The 15,884-nt window shown below is 33.1% G+C and overlaps 1 protein-coding gene across 3 annotated transcripts in view; it reads right to left on the bottom strand.

Moving 5' to 3' along the window:
• The window catches only part of LOC132717037 (protein cycle-like), a 70,984-nt gene that overhangs the window by 3,912 nt on the left and 51,188 nt on the right, over positions 1-15,884 (bottom strand). For 2 of the 3 annotated variants that reach the window (XM_060700410.1, XM_060700408.1), the window contains exons 7-14: positions 15,112-15,229; positions 13,101-13,280; positions 11,191-11,473; positions 9,492-9,598; positions 8,325-8,475; positions 6,113-6,219; positions 5,636-5,744; positions 3,682-3,739 (exon numbers count right to left, since the gene is read on the bottom strand). In XM_060700410.1, coding sequence (XP_060556393.1) covers positions 3,682-3,739; positions 5,636-5,744; positions 6,113-6,219; positions 8,325-8,475; positions 9,492-9,598; positions 11,191-11,473; positions 13,101-13,280; positions 15,112-15,229 — 1,113 coding nt within the window. The remainder of the gene's footprint in view (positions 1-3,681; positions 3,740-5,635; positions 5,745-6,112; positions 6,220-8,324; positions 8,476-9,491; positions 9,599-11,190; positions 11,474-13,100; positions 13,281-15,111; positions 15,230-15,884) is intronic. The other variant, XM_060700409.1, reaches the window with a different exon arrangement.

Genomic DNA, 15,884 nt, shown 5'->3' with positions numbered 1-15,884 from the left:
GAGCACATTTACAGAATAACATTATTTTGAATCTTTTTCAAATCTCATCAAACCTAAACTTGACTTTCAAGCAAAGATGCCACATCATACTTGCACTTTGGCATCAGAACTTGAACCAATAGTGCACACATACTTATTTAAGCAGGTTGGAAATATTTTACGAGATAAAAATCACAAAAGTACAAAATCAACTAATCTCCAAGTATAAAGCAGCTTTTCTCCTTCTGAACAGCTTTTATTCACTTGGCGAGCAAAAGCCTTAATTAACATGACACTTGGTATTTAAAATGACTTTTTGTTTTGAATCTCATATATCAAGGTCAAGTTGGTGTGACAGTAACACCCAATAAAGCCAGTCTGATCTTATTAAAGCAGGCATGTTCTTATAATAGAAATAATAGGTCTATTTTAGGCATTTATATCCATAATTAAATGTGGTTCATAAGTATCTTTTCAATTAGTTTTGTTATAAATCAAGATTTGAGTATATTCTTTATTTCTATCCTATCTGTAAATAAATAACAAGTTAAATTAAGGTCAAGGTCATTTTTTAATTATTCAACATGTTGGTTTTCGTTCTAAGTGTTCTTTTGTTTAAGAATTAAACAAATTTGTAAATAAATAAAGTTATGACAACCTATGCCAAATTCAATATTTGAAAAATTCATCATTTGACCTTAAGTGTCAAGGTCAAATTATGGTCAAGGTCAATTTCAATTAAATCTTTTTAAATGTCTTGTCCAAAGCATGGTTGTGCCCATGTTCTAAGAAAGTCCCTTCATTACTTACAAAGTCATAGCCAATTATAGCAAAAAAACTGTGAAATTACAATAATTTGACCTTCAAAGTCAAGATCATTTATGAGTCAATGTCAAATTAAGTTTAATCTACTCTAAAATATTGTCCTTAAAATAGTTGTGCTCAAGTATGAAGACAATGCATTTATAAAGAACAATCAAGTATGAAGACAATATATTTATAAAGAATAAAGTTATTGCTAATTATAGCAAAAGTAAAGCAAAATCAACAATTTGACCTGTATGGTGAAGGTCATTGATGAGTGAAGGTCATAATCAATTTGGTTCACTTGAATGTCTTGACCAATGAATTATTGTATTAAATAACAAAGTTATAACCAATTATAGCAAAAGAAAAGCAAAATTCAAACATTTGTCCTTGAAGGTCAAGGTCATTTACAAGAGAAGGTCAAGTTCAGTGTGGTCAACGTAAATGTCTTAAAAGGTCGTTGTATCCAAATTTGAAGGCAAATCCATTGAGAAATAAAAAAAAATTATGACCAATGTTAAAGTTTTTGAACAACACTGTCAACGGCACCGACATTTGCACCAGCAACGGCAATAACAATGCCAACTAGAACTATCACTAAATGTGATTAATACCCCCACAAGTCTGCTTCGGAAATGAGGATGTTACTAGTATCAGAATACCTTGTAAAAGAATTGAAACATAGAGTTATGGTTGTGGGCAATTAAAGATAATTGTTGTTCATGTATGTTGCATTTCCTTTGAATGTGGTTGGCCATTGATGAAGTTTAATTGAATTACTCTGTAATAAGTCCAGAAAGACAAAGAAAAAGAACAAAGGGCAATAACTCTATAAATACTGAAGATAGAGTTATAGTTCTTGTGCACTGCACTTCCTCTTATTGTGCTTGACCATTGTATGAAGTTGTTTTGAATTCCAACCAGTACGTTTCAAGTTATGCTCCGGACAAGGAAAAGTATCAAAGGGCAGTAACTCTGTATTTTGTCAAAATGGAGTTATGGCTCTTGTGCACTGCACTTCCTTTTAATGTCCTTGACAACTGTATGAAGTTGTACTGAATTCCAAACAGTAGTTTTCAAGTTATGCTCTGGACAAGGAAAAGTAACAAAGGGCAATAACTCTGTAATTAGTCAAGATGGAGTTATGGTTCTTGTGCACTGCACTTCCCCTTATTTTGCTTGACCATTGTATGAAGTTGTTTTGAATTCCAACCAGTAGTTTTCAAGTCATGCTGTGGACAAGGAAAAGTAACAAAGGGCAGTAACTCTGTAATAAGTCAAGATGGAGTTATGGTTCTTATGCACAGCACTTCCTCTCAATGTGCTTGACCATTGAATGAAGTTATAATGAATTCCAACAATAAGTCTTCAAGTTATGGTCGGGACAAAAGAAAGCAATGGAAAAGAAACAAATGGCAATAACTCTGTAATTAGTCAAGATGGAGTTATGGTTCTTGTGCACTGCACTTCCCCTTATTGTGCTTGACCATTGTATGAAGTTGTTTTGAATTCCAACCAGTATTTTTAAAGTTATGCTCTGGACAAGGAAAAGAAACAAAGGGCAGTAACTCTGTAATAAGTCAAGATGGAGTTATGGTTCTTGTGCACTGCACTTCCTCTCAATGTGCTGGACCATTGTATGAAGTTATAATGAATTCCAACAATTAGTCTTGAAGTTATGGTCCGGACAAAAGAAAGCAATGGAAAAGTAATAAAGGGCAATAACTCTGTATTTACTTTAGATAGAGTTATGGTTCTTATGCACTGCACTTCCTCTCAATGTGCTTGACCATTGTATGTAGTTATATTGAATTCCAATCATTAGTCTTCAAGTTATGGTCCGGACAAAAAAAAGAAGGCAATGGAAAAGCAACAAAGGGCAATAACTCTGTAATTACTTTGGATAGAGTTATGGTTCTTGTGCACTGCACTTCCCCTTATTGAGTTTGACAATTGTATGAAGTTGTTTTGAATTCCAACCAGTAGTTTTCAAGTTATGCCCCGGACAAGGAAAAGTAACAAAGGGCAATAACTCTGTAATTAGTCAAGATAGAGTTATGTTTCTTACGCACTGCACTTCCTCTCAATGTGCTTGACCATTGTATGTAGTTATATTGAATTCCAACAATTAGTCTTCAAGTTATGCTCCGGACAAGGAAAATGCAACGGACAAAAAAAAAAGCAATGGAAAAGCAATAAAGGGCAATAACTCTGTAATTACTTTAGATAGAGTTATGGTTCTTGTGCACTGCACTTCCCCTTATTGTGTTTGACAATTGTATGAAGTTGTTTTGAATTCCAACCAGTAGTTTTCAAGTTATGCCCCGGACAAGGAAACGTAACAAAGGGCAATAACTCTGTAATTAGTCAAGATAGAGTTATGGTTCATGTGCACTGCACTTCCTCTCAATGTGCTTGACCATTGTATGTAGTTAGTTATATTGAATTCCAACCATTAGTTTTCAAGTTATGCTCCGGACAAGGAAAATGCAACGGAGGTCTGGACCGACCGACCGCCCGACCAACCGACCGACCGACCACCGGGTGACTCCTATATACCCCCCCAAACTTCGTTTTTGGGGGTATAATAAATAGCTCTTTTTTTTTTCTTTGAAAAAGTGGAGGTAAAAACAAATAAGTTGGACAAATAATAAATATTCTGATGAGTAGACCCCTTTAATGTGAAAGCAGTTTGTTAAGCTTGGTCCTAATATGCATACTCAAATGTATAAAGTTTTATTTTCTATGAATAGAATGTCTACCTTCATTTTTTCATTGATTTGGAAATAAAAAAACATAAAAGACCATAAAAAACGAAGTCTCTTCCCATTCTCTTTCAGATTTGTAGCAGTAAAACATCAATAATAAAATAACAAATAATGAATGACGACTCACCTGGGATTCATACACGTCTGTATTTGTACTATCTACTACCTGAGGGGATCTTGAACATCTGAAAATCAAGACCAGATTAATGACAATTGTAAAATAGTGCCATTTCCGTAAATCCCTAAATACAAATTCTCATTTCCCAAAATTCCCCGAGAAGTAGTAGACAATAGCTAATCATCATTAATGGCTGTCTGAACAAAGTAATGTAAAAAGAAATAAAGACGATGGTATGTATATGTATGTACCCTTTTTTAGTGTATCATCATCCTTGTTTCAATTCATACCTAAAATAAATATGGGGAAAAAAACCCAACAATTACTACAACATTAAAAATCAAACCACAAAAAAACACAACAGAAACTCATGACCATGTCTTAGCAATAGCTCTTGAGTTTTCTTTAATTTGCTCAGAGACTTAAATAGCTGAAACAGCAATTTTAACTCAAAACTCATTCCCTGTTGATTTGATATAATTATCAGAAATCAGTTTGGAAATTTAGAACTTTTCTCAGCTAATTTGAAGAATTTCAATTTTTTTTAGTTTTTAATATAATTAATCAACTCAACAAAGGTAATAGGATTGCTAGACCTGAAATAGCATAAGAATTCTGTGAAAGGAGAGATTTCTAGTCTGACTATGCAGTAACACATTTGTATGTCAATGTACAATTTCATATTTTTCCGTGTTTTTTTTTGTGTTGAGTTTATCTTACACCAACACTGTTAATTATGGGTACTTTCGATTTTTATGGTGAGGAAAGACCTTGATGCCCCTCCCAGCATTATTACCAAGCAGTTTGAATTTGGAAAGACCTTGATGCCCCTCCCAGCATTATAACCAAGTAGTTTGAAGTTAAGACCTTAACCACTCGTCCACAGACACCCCCAACATTGTACTGCACATCAACATCTGACGCAACACCAAGGACATGCTCAGCAAAAGTCACTAAATGATAAATTTCCTACATGACATAATCACTATTCAATTTGACAAAAATATCTGTCAAAAGGAATTTATGTCAGAAAAAATTTCTAGTAGTTTCCACAATAATATCCTAGTATAAAATATGTGGAGGGGGCGATGTGCACTTAAGCATAGAACATTTAAAGTTACGATAAATGATTTTCAAGTTAAAATATCTGAAATTCAATAAATCAGGCTTGAAACTCAAAAAATGTCCGAGCTTTTATGTAAAATATGTTTCTCAAAAGACTAAAATCAAACTCAAATGTCAATGTAATATTCCCAAAGGTGGATAACAAATAACAGCTTAACTTTAAAATGTAAAGAAAATGTCAATTACTCAATTCAACTTACAAAATTACATGTTTGTATGAATTATACAAACTAGGTTTGTGTCAATCAGATCATTAAAAATATTTTCAAAACTTATTTGATATTATGGGCTTTTATTCTAAATCAAGTTGTAGAACATAAAAAAGTTCTTTCATGAAAATTTTAATGGGCAAAAGTGATGTAAGGTTTAGGCCATTTCGTTTAGGCCATTTCCAACAGTCTTCCCATTGGGATAACCTTTTAGCAACTTGGTTGAGTGTCTACCTGGTCTGTGGTTCAAATCCCAGTTATGGCCATGAAGATTTTTCAGAATAACAATACGCCTATAAAAGACTTTTTTTGTTTGTTTGTTTCATTTTACGCCTTTTCAGTATTTCAGTCATATAGGCGGGTAGTTTCCTAACCATCGTTCCTGGAGAGTTACACTAGTACTAGACTACCTTCCTCCGTGCTAAACTACCAAAGTATCTACCGGGGATCGAACCCAAGCCAGAGAGGTAACTGGATTAGAAGTCATCGACTCTAACCCCTTGCCCACGGAGGCGGTTGGTGAGATTTCACGAAAGTGTATTATTTAGGTTGAACACAGTAATTATACTTGCAAATAATTCATAAGAATCTAGCAGTGCCTGAAAATTAAGCTACAATACAGTACTAACCTTGAGCTTTCTAACATCTCGTCTGCTATTTGTCGGCCAATGCGTCCAGCGCCAGGCTTCGTACCACCTGGCAAGCCTGGAATCATCAGCTTTTCATGACGGGCACTTCCTGTGACAAGAAAACAATTTGATGAATAACTATCAAACAAAATTTCAAATTTGTCATTTTCAAAATGAAAAGTTAAAATTGGTAGATGTTTAAAGTGGCTAAACAACAGAGACTGCTTGTCTTAAAAAGCAACTTTAGCATATGCAATTTATTTCTACCTTCTGTACTACAAATAAAGGGCAATCTTATTTGTTAATAACTTAGTGTAAGGAAAAAAGATTATTAATATGTGATTCACAAAATAAACAGCAAACTTCTTGATAAAGAGGGGTTTAAAACCTCCAAATGCTGGAGATTCATAAATTTGTGCAAAAAGTAGTTACCTATTGATTGTTTCCCTGAACGATTTCTTAAACAAATTTACTCACCACTTAATTCTTCGGTAGTTGAGCAATCGGCAGTGGAGCAATCAGTATCAAGTGAAAGAACGCCAGCACTTTCGTAACCTTGACCGGAACTTGTCACTTCCTCCGTTCTAGAAAAGTAACATTTCAATTACTCCTTTGAATCTATTCTCCAGCAAAAATATTTTGATGAGAAGTCAAATTTTCTGGAAAGAAATTACAATGTCTACCTAGCTACACTCTTTGGAAGATAAAGATTTTGATTTGCTGTGAAGCAGTATTGCTCTAGAGAGGTGAAATTTATTGTGAAAGTCTTGTTTTGAGAGGACACAACACTGTTGTTGGGAAGAGGTGGTTGCACTACAGAGGGTTACTCTGTAGAGGTTGCACTACAGTATACATGTATTTTCTGTTCGTGTACATATGCCCATATGGTAATTATTCTGGTTGCTAGGGTAACAAACTTAAACAAGTTGTTTTACACAGCATACTGTAAAATCATTATTATTCGTGGGGCACGAATTTTCGTGGTTTTCGTGGGTAGGTCAATCCACGAATTTAAGATTCGACGAACTTTTATCCCAACAAATACCTCTTACTCAGTCTCTGTCCTATATATTACAAACATGCGTCGGCTCTTTTCCGGCCGATATTTCGTGAAATGGATGTAAATACAGACAGATAATCAGGTAAGTGACATATTAAATCCGTTTGCAATATTTAAGAAACTTGAAAAAAAAACTCGAATATATGTCCTCAATTTACTGTCACAAATGTCGCATATACATACTTGATCGTTGTAATCTACTAGACAATCATAGACAAGAATACTTGACATAATCGAGTTAATTATTTATATGGGAACCCAGGCAGTACAATAATTAGCGCTAATAAAAATTGTCACTTTAAAAAAAGTCTTTGATATTAATGTCGTAAGTACACAAAACTATAAAAAAAATACGATCGCTAAAACAGATTTATTGTACATTCTTTTGTCGTTTTTAAATGATCCAGTTTATATGAATTTTAATCTGTATCTGTGCGAATGCTATTTCGTAAACATCAAAGACGCCACCGACTTTTACAAAATCCACATATACTCGAGATTAATTTTAATTATATGAATGTAAATTTACACAGTCGCTGTGACGTTGCATGTAGTTACTGTCAAATATGTTAAAACCAATTCAGGGTGTAAACTCTTAAACTAGCTGGTTAAAACCTGTCAGGTCAGGTGTCGTATAAATTATGCGATGTTTACATCGGCGAATTACAGGGGCAGTGTGTCCAATAGAGGTGCATATCATGTCACACCAATGTGTTAATTGCAGTCAATTATAACTGTGCTATATTAGATTATGCCCAGAGGCAAGGATTAAATTTATTGACAAGCGCTGTGTGACAAGTAAAGATGTGTTCATGTTTTAAGTAAAAATGTTCGGCGATTAAGTTTAAGATTACTTTGCATTAGGTTACTGAATTTTTATAACAAGAAAACGAAAATCCGCGAATTTAAGAACCCACGAAAATGCCCGTTTTGATAAAACCACGAAATTTCATGCCCACGAATATAAGTGAATTCGCAGTATACATTATCTAAGTTAGTTTCGGACAGTCCTAATTTAGTACATTATCCCATTACCTGCTGAATCTTGTGTAAAGGTTTTACCATGCTAAAACTTGGAACAGTTCACTCAATATTTAAGGGACTCCAATATCAAAATACAAATAATTCAGCTACTAACAGTGCAAGCTAGTCTGGCTTTGTTCTAGGCGCAAAGGCTTTTATCCTTGGGTTCCAGATGATTTAATAATTGTGACAGGTAGGAATTTGTGTAATGACCTAAGAAGAGATTTAAGCAGCACGCCTCCAGATTTATGCTAATTTTCATGAAAATTTTTAAAATGTATCTTAAAGTATAATATTGCAAAAAGAACAAAAAAATGTAATTTTCACATACTTCTTTGGTGAAAAACACACCTTAAAATTCATATTTCTTTGGTAAAAAATAATACTCAAATCAGAAAACTTAAATCCTATTTATTCCTCAGACAACTGTTTGACTGTATAAAAATTTTTTTGGAATATATACTTAAGAAAATTGCATGTTTATGTATCAAGAAAACAAGACATTTTTAACAACCATAAGTTTAGTACTTCAGATCATTGGTTTGAATAACCGAAAGCCTTTAAATATTTATGAACAGTCTAAAGTAATTAACATGTTCAACTTACGGAACGACAGAGTTTGTTGAGACAATATATTCCACTTCTTTAGTCCATGGATTTCTAAATGTAAAACATGTTGAGCGAATTGGCAGAAAGGAACCTTTCTTTGATTTAAATCTGTACACCCCGGTCTGAACCTTCTCTTTTGATTCAAGCACTGAAAATGGAAGAAATAAAATATTACCTTAAAATACTAACATGTGTAATTTTATCTAATAACTTCTTTACCCTGCTAAATATCTTAAACGGTCTTGTCCATCTTTCAATCAAGACTATGTATGCCCTCATTTTTATGAAAAATTTCAAAATATAATAATGCTTATACATGTATATTATCCTTATACATTTTATATTAGCAAACCATGAAGTACCGGCTAATCTTGGTTTGCACCAATTTGAAGGTTATATATAACCCTTCAATTTAAGGAGACAATAATTCTTTAAATTCTATATCAATTATGTTATATTCAAAATTGGATAAAAATAAGTATAGCCTTATTTAGTATCTAAACCCTTATTTTTACAACAATTTTCTAAAACTGGCATTTTTCTTTAATGTCATTAATAAACAGAACAAAGGCTCTGAAAAGCATCACTATTTTAAAAAGGAAGCAGTCTGACGTAAGAAATGAATTATAAATTCCAGATAAAATGACTTTTTGAAAAAAACATTACAGCAAATGTCTGAAAGCTTTTAAGAAGATGCATTTATACGATTATCTTACAATTATTTTCAAATGAAAATAAATATTTCATAAATACATATAAAGTAATAACCGTCTTTTGTTAGAGGAAATGTTTTAGACAACACGTCAGAGCAGCCATTATTAGAGCACAAATCTATTTTTAATATTTTTTTTTTATTATTATTTTTTATGTTGGACTTCAAGTCAGACCATTGCACTGTTAAAGAGATTCTTACATTTATTGGTGAAGGTAGAATTCAAGCACCTCTTTATGCATTATTGCATGCATAGGTAGAGATCTGCTTGTAAATAATTTACCTGCAAATCGATGTGATAACTTTCGCAAAAGACAAAATTCCTTGTGGCAATCCCCCCCCACCCCCTTCTTCACAGCCAATCTTTAGGTGAAAATTTTAATGTTTGTTGAAATTGAAAACTTGTGTGCGAGCAAAGAATTAAAATAGAAACATGGAATATAATATCAAACCTTTTCTATGGATTTCGGCCATACGTGTCAGATCATCTTGATGGTAATATTCGTACACGGAAGTGCCGAGTAATTCCTGAGGCAAATAACCCAATACTACAGTGGTCCTGAAATAAAAAGAGGCATATCTTATAGATTGTCTGACAACAAAATCTTTTCATTTCTATTTTTCTTTTCCTCATAAAAGCTTAACATCCTGTTGCCTTTGAACATAAAGTGTTAATCACAAAACTGTTGTAAGTCCTTCTTTATTTCATGCTAGTTACTGCAGTTTTGCTGTCAACCCTCGACATGTAGGGTATAAAGCTCTATCTAATGAAATAGTTTTATTAAATTTATAAAAGATGAAATTCTGTTGTTTCTGTAATCTAACAATTAATTCTTGAAAAAACTTGTAACATAAAAATATCTGTGTTACTTAACACCAATGAATAATGTACATAAAGTCAAATCTGTGTTAAAGACCACCTCTGATTAACACTGTAGATAGGTTTTTTTTAGAACCTTTCATTAATAAAACTGAAGAAAGTAACCTCAAAATACAGACCACTTGTCTACAAAGACCATTACCTGTCTCTCCCTTTGGTGGCCTTTGTACACAGGCTTGACTGTATAAACAGAATATATTATAATGTCCCAAAACAAAATATTATGCTGCTATTTAAAGTAGGGTTTTAACTCTTTTGCAATAATTTTCTGTTTTACATATACAAACATATTACAAACATATTTATTTCCTATTGGTAATAAAGTATTAACTGTTTCCTAAATTCCAACTATTATTTTGTAATATAAAAACAGTAGACATAGCTTTTTACACATTCAAGATTCCACAAAACTATCTTTTATGTTAACATTTTATGGTACAAGTTTGGACTGTCAGGGCACAATTGTACCTAACGTGAAACACCATGTAGTTTCACAACACACAAAAGTCCTATCCTAAATCCCTTCATAAAATTAATAATGATATTGTAAAAAATTTTGAATGTTTTTTTTTCAAATGTGACCGATAATGAAAAAAATACTTCAACCCTGACATTGCAAACTTTACATAATAAATGCAGTAACAAGTCTATTTTTAGATTTGATGTGCCTACTTCAACCTTGACATTCAAAACTTGGCATTGCTATAACAATCTTTTCTGACATTTATTTTAATTCTGAAAATTGCAATAATTATTATTTTCAAAAGGTATTGATTGTTTTTACTCTACAATGATGTCTGCAGAATACTGAATACAGAATGAGTGTCATAATAATTCTGAAAATAAAGACATCCTACCAGCTTACATTAATACAGTTAACAGATGCATAAAATAGAATTCATGTGGAATTTTATATATCATTTAACCTGCTGTTAACCAAACGTGACCAGTAAAGAACTTGGTCAGCCTCCTAAATTAAAACAATAACTTTGAAATAAAAGCTTAAGTCTCACAAAATAGTTCTATTTGAAGCTGATATTCTTTTACATAAGCTCCAGTTGGGAAAAAAAATTTGATGATGTTACATTTATTTTTCATTTTAGCAGAAAGTTGTGGGGGCATTTATGTATTGGTGGTTGATGGGTATGTCATAATAGTGTTTGAACCAACCTATATAAACAACATGTACAATACAGAAAAGACAGTGTGAAAAATTAAAGGATCAAACAACAGTAACCAACAAACAAACAAATGGCAAATAAAATACTTACGCTTGATCAATGAATGTTAATTTCCCATCTAATGATATCCTGAACATATACTCCATTGGTCTAAGATCTAATCCACATGATATATTTGACACAGGAGTTGTGGCCCCTGAACACAAGGTCTGATTATTTTGATTTACAGTAGTTCTTGTTTGCCCAATGGCCACTAAACAACTTAAGAAGTTACAATTGTCCTCAATATCGTCCTCACTACTAATGTTTATTTTGGAAGTTGGCCAGGACTTTAAATATCCAGTAAAATGTATCACAGTATAGGATTTTTGGTCTGAAAAAAAAGGATATACAGATTAATATTATAAGGTATGTTTGTTTTTCTGGGTTTTTTTCCCACCGATTTTAACAGATTTTTGGTCATATTGCAGCTGTCGATCATCTAACTGACTTTCCTGGATAACTAACCAGTAATTAAAATTTTTTCCACAAGTGAACGACTTATCCAATATGATTTCTGAATACCATGGGCAAAGCCATTTGATGGGCGTATAATAAACATACAAAAACCAATAACCGACTTTTTGGGCCCTTTTTTTAAAAAGCCCCCCATCACGATATCCGGATAATGTCACCTCTTTGGAAAAAAAGGGGAAGTAGTTTAATGAAAGTTTTGCAAGTTTTTGACAAAAGGAAAGGGGATAACTTGACCTAAACATTGTAACTGGGCCACTGAACCAGTTTTTATATTTATTGTATTCAAACATGACCTAGAAATCACCGTGGAATCATATTTTTACTACCCTATTATATGACCCATATTCCAACTGTGCGTTGACATTGATATTAACAGCCTGAGCAAAATTATAAAAACTTGGAATTTAATTATAGATTCTAATACCAATCAAGTTTTAAAGAAATCTGTAAAGTTTGTCTTAAAATTTTTCTGAAGTTTCACTTTCGATTATAGAAACCTTGTTCACTGAGGGGTGCTACATTAAAACTATTCATGAAATGAAGTCACTAAGTACTTTCTTCATAGTATTTAACATAATAATACGGACAAATGCTCCAAATAATTTTACATTTAGAATAAATCTACTGTGACTTTTATCTTTAGTTCAGAAATATAATTTGTCTCCTGGTATTTAAATATTACAACAAATCAGACTGGTATTCAAATCTAATTTAATTATTCTTCTTGGAATAGATAAAAATGTGTAACCAGACTGACTTTCTAACATAATGGCATTGTGTGACCTTAACCTTGATTTATACATTATACTCTACAGAATTTTAAAGGGACTCACTCCACTGAAGTTTTTTGACCAGAAGGAACTGGAAATATTTTTGCGAGACATGAGTACCATTTGATGTAGGTCTCATGCAAAATTTCAGATCATTTCCTCACTCCAGAATAATCATTTTAATTTTGCAAAATAAATCAAAAATGGAAAGCTTTGCAGGGCTTTTCAGTTTTCACTCAAAAAAAAAGGCTATGAAATCATGCAAAAAAAAAAAAGATTTTCAATTCAATTCTAGAGTATTTTTCATTGCCATCTTTTGCAGATTTTCCCACTATGATGGAAAAAATTCAAATTTTAGTGGAGTTGCTTAAAACATTAAGTAAATTCTTTTCCGTCTCTCGACTTCAGTTTATTTCACCTACTCGGCTTTAAAGTTGGAAATGACCATTCTTGAGAGGGCTATATGAAAATTGAGGAGTGCATAGTGTACTGTGTTTTTTGTGGAAAAATTAAGCTCCAATTTTTACCAGACATTTTTTTTCAATGTATAATTTTTCAATTAATTCCCAGATACGAAATTAATTTAGACAGATGGTTAACACGTAACATATCATAAATTAACAAGCTTTTTGTACTGGATTATCCTTTTCAATGTACATACACTTTTTTTTCAATCACATGGACAAAATGCAAAATGAGAAAAAATGTAGCAACCTTTTATACCTGATTTTCGTTTTCGATGTACAAACTCCATTTCCTCCTTCTCAAACTTGATGCCCTTCGTGCTATCACAGTTCTCACTTCGATACTTCATCCGACAGTAAAACGATCGCCGTGCACCGGAACACAGATGTGTAGGTCGCTGTGGCAACTCGGTTTTTACTGGCATTAATGCTAGAAATAGGATATAAAAATGTTCTTAAGATTTCTATGTTAATTATATGCATGTAAAACAAAATCTTACAACACACAAGACTTGCTAGGCTTACTTAAATAGGCTGAGTCAGGCTTAAACATGCAAAGTAAAAAATTTCTATATATGAAATGAATTTTTTGCAGAGGCATGACTGAATTAGTCTGAGTGGTTCTTGCATTAAAATATGAGTAATCTAAGGTCTGTAAGCAGTGTAGGTTCAAACCCTGTGATGGGTAAGTCCAAGAAACTTTACACTCACTGCTATGTACTGGCTGCCTCCAGGTTCGGATTGAGGGTGTGCTTATAATCTTAAAGCTTCCTACACAATCAAACTAAAATCCATTCTGTATAAACTGACAAAACACTTGAGTCACTCAAACTGACAAAGTATCTGTTTTTAGAGTTATAAGGTAACACAGTTACATTTGAATCAACAGCATATTATATGAAAATTATCATTAAATTATCTTATACATGTATCAAATAAGATATGTTTACTGAAAATCACTCGCTTTTTGAAATGTGTCTCTATAATTTACGTTATCACATCTTTTTCAACTCTTCATACCCTGTACAGATGGGCCTATTTTCCATTCTTGGAACTGTTCATTATCAAGTATGGGAATATCAGGCTGTAAAGTTAGTCAGCCAACAGCCACCTTGTCAGACTGGCCTGGCCAAAGCCTTAATACATGTACTTTTGGTTCAAATATGTTAGGGGTTTAGCAATTTTGACAGTAAACAATTGCTTAAATGCTTAAATATACAAAAGTTATATAAAACTAGACCTATCACTGAAGGTGATTAATACCCCCACCAGCAACTTTTTGAAAAATAAGTAGTCTGAAGAAAAATTTCAACACAAACTATCAACTGTGTACAAAGAAATATTTCAATTAATTGTAATCCCAACTGGGGTCTCCAAATAAGCTTGCTTTTCACAAAGTTTGATTACAATATCTCATTCCTAACTCTAGTTATTGTCCGGAAACCATTTTTCTATTTTTAGTAACGGTGACCTTGACCTTGACCCCAGGGGGTCCAAATGCAATACCAACCCAGGTCTTCATATAAGCTTGCTATACACCAAGTTTGATAACAATATCTCATTCCTAACTCTAGTTATTGTCCGGAAACCATTTTTCTATTTTTAGTAACGGTGACCTTGACCCCAGGGGGTCCAAATGCAATACCAACCGGAGTTTCCACATAAGGTTGCTATATACCAAGTTTGATTACAATATCTCATTCCAACCTCTAGTTATTGTCCAGAAACCATGATGTGGACCGACCGACCGACGGACGGACCGACCGACCGACCGACCGACCGACCAACCGACCGACCGACCGACAAGCTGACTCCTATATACCCCCCCTAAACTTCGTTTGTGGGGGTATAATAATAACTGTTCTCCTTGAAGTTTTTTTTGCGACACTTTTATTTAACCATAACCCTACTGAATTTGTGTCATGGACTGGACCTGTTTTGAATATAGAACAGTCCATTTTGTATTTAATGGGTATTTTACTTAAAATTAACCAGCCAGGTACATTCAACCTTGCCAACAAAGACTGTTCTGGTATACAAGTCATACAAAAATTGTTTGGATCAAAAAACGGATAAATATTCCATTTATTCACATTCTTTCTTAAAACCAACTTGTAGCACAAGTCTTCAATTATCTCCTCTAACATTAAAAGGGTAAGCTAACATTAAAAGGGTAAGCTGTAAACTAGTGTTCTGTGCATTGTGGGTAAAAATTGAAAACAAAACTAAAACACAGAAATACGTATGATAAAATGTCTTACTTTTAGCATCGATGAGTCTTTCCCTGGGTGCTAGATCGGACGACGAGAACTGTTCTTTTACTTTACTAATGTCTCGCGGATGAATATAATCAAACAAACTCTGTCCTATCAACTCATTCTGAAAGTACAAATTTTTGTTTCTATTTTCAATTTTTTTTATCACATTAAAAATACGGATATGTTTTATGATATCTTTTGCAGCTGCCGCAATTGAATGTGATCAGCTTTTGTCAGCAGTATCTAAAGCCACTTGTCAGCAGTAGTGAGGGCCACTTGTCAGCAGGAGAGGGTCATTTGTCAGCAGTAAAAGGCTACCTGTCAGCAGTAGAGGGCAATTTGTCAGCAATATAGGGCCACTTGTCAGCAGTAAGAGGGCAATTTGTCAGCAATATAGGGCCACTTGTCAACAGTAAAAGGCCACCTGTCAGCAGTATTAGGCCACCTGTCAGCAGAATTATAAAGGTACCTTCATAAAATGCGCAAAAAGTGCTACATGTGAACATACAAAAAAGCCTACTCTACATGAGTTACTGCATAAAAACTGTAAGTTCAGTCAAATTAAACATATAACATGAACAGTTAATTCAACTGTGAACATTTCAATCTTTAAGCTTTTGCAAACTCATCAAGTTTGGGTATAAAAAAAAATTACAATTAAATTCCGATCTTAAAATACCAAAACAAATTTGAAATGTAATTTTTTTTCTCTCTCTCTTGTTTAGCAGAATTATACTCTTTGAAATCTAAGCATTTTCAAAGACCCAATTTACTGA

The sequence above is a fragment of the Ruditapes philippinarum genome, unplaced genomic scaffold (assembly GCF_026571515.1).
Source record: "Ruditapes philippinarum isolate M1 unplaced genomic scaffold, ASM2657151v2 ctg121_1_1_1_1, whole genome shotgun sequence".
Taxonomy (NCBI): domain Eukaryota; kingdom Metazoa; phylum Mollusca; class Bivalvia; order Venerida; family Veneridae; genus Ruditapes; species Ruditapes philippinarum.
This window is presented reverse-complemented; position numbering and strand designations above follow the sequence as displayed.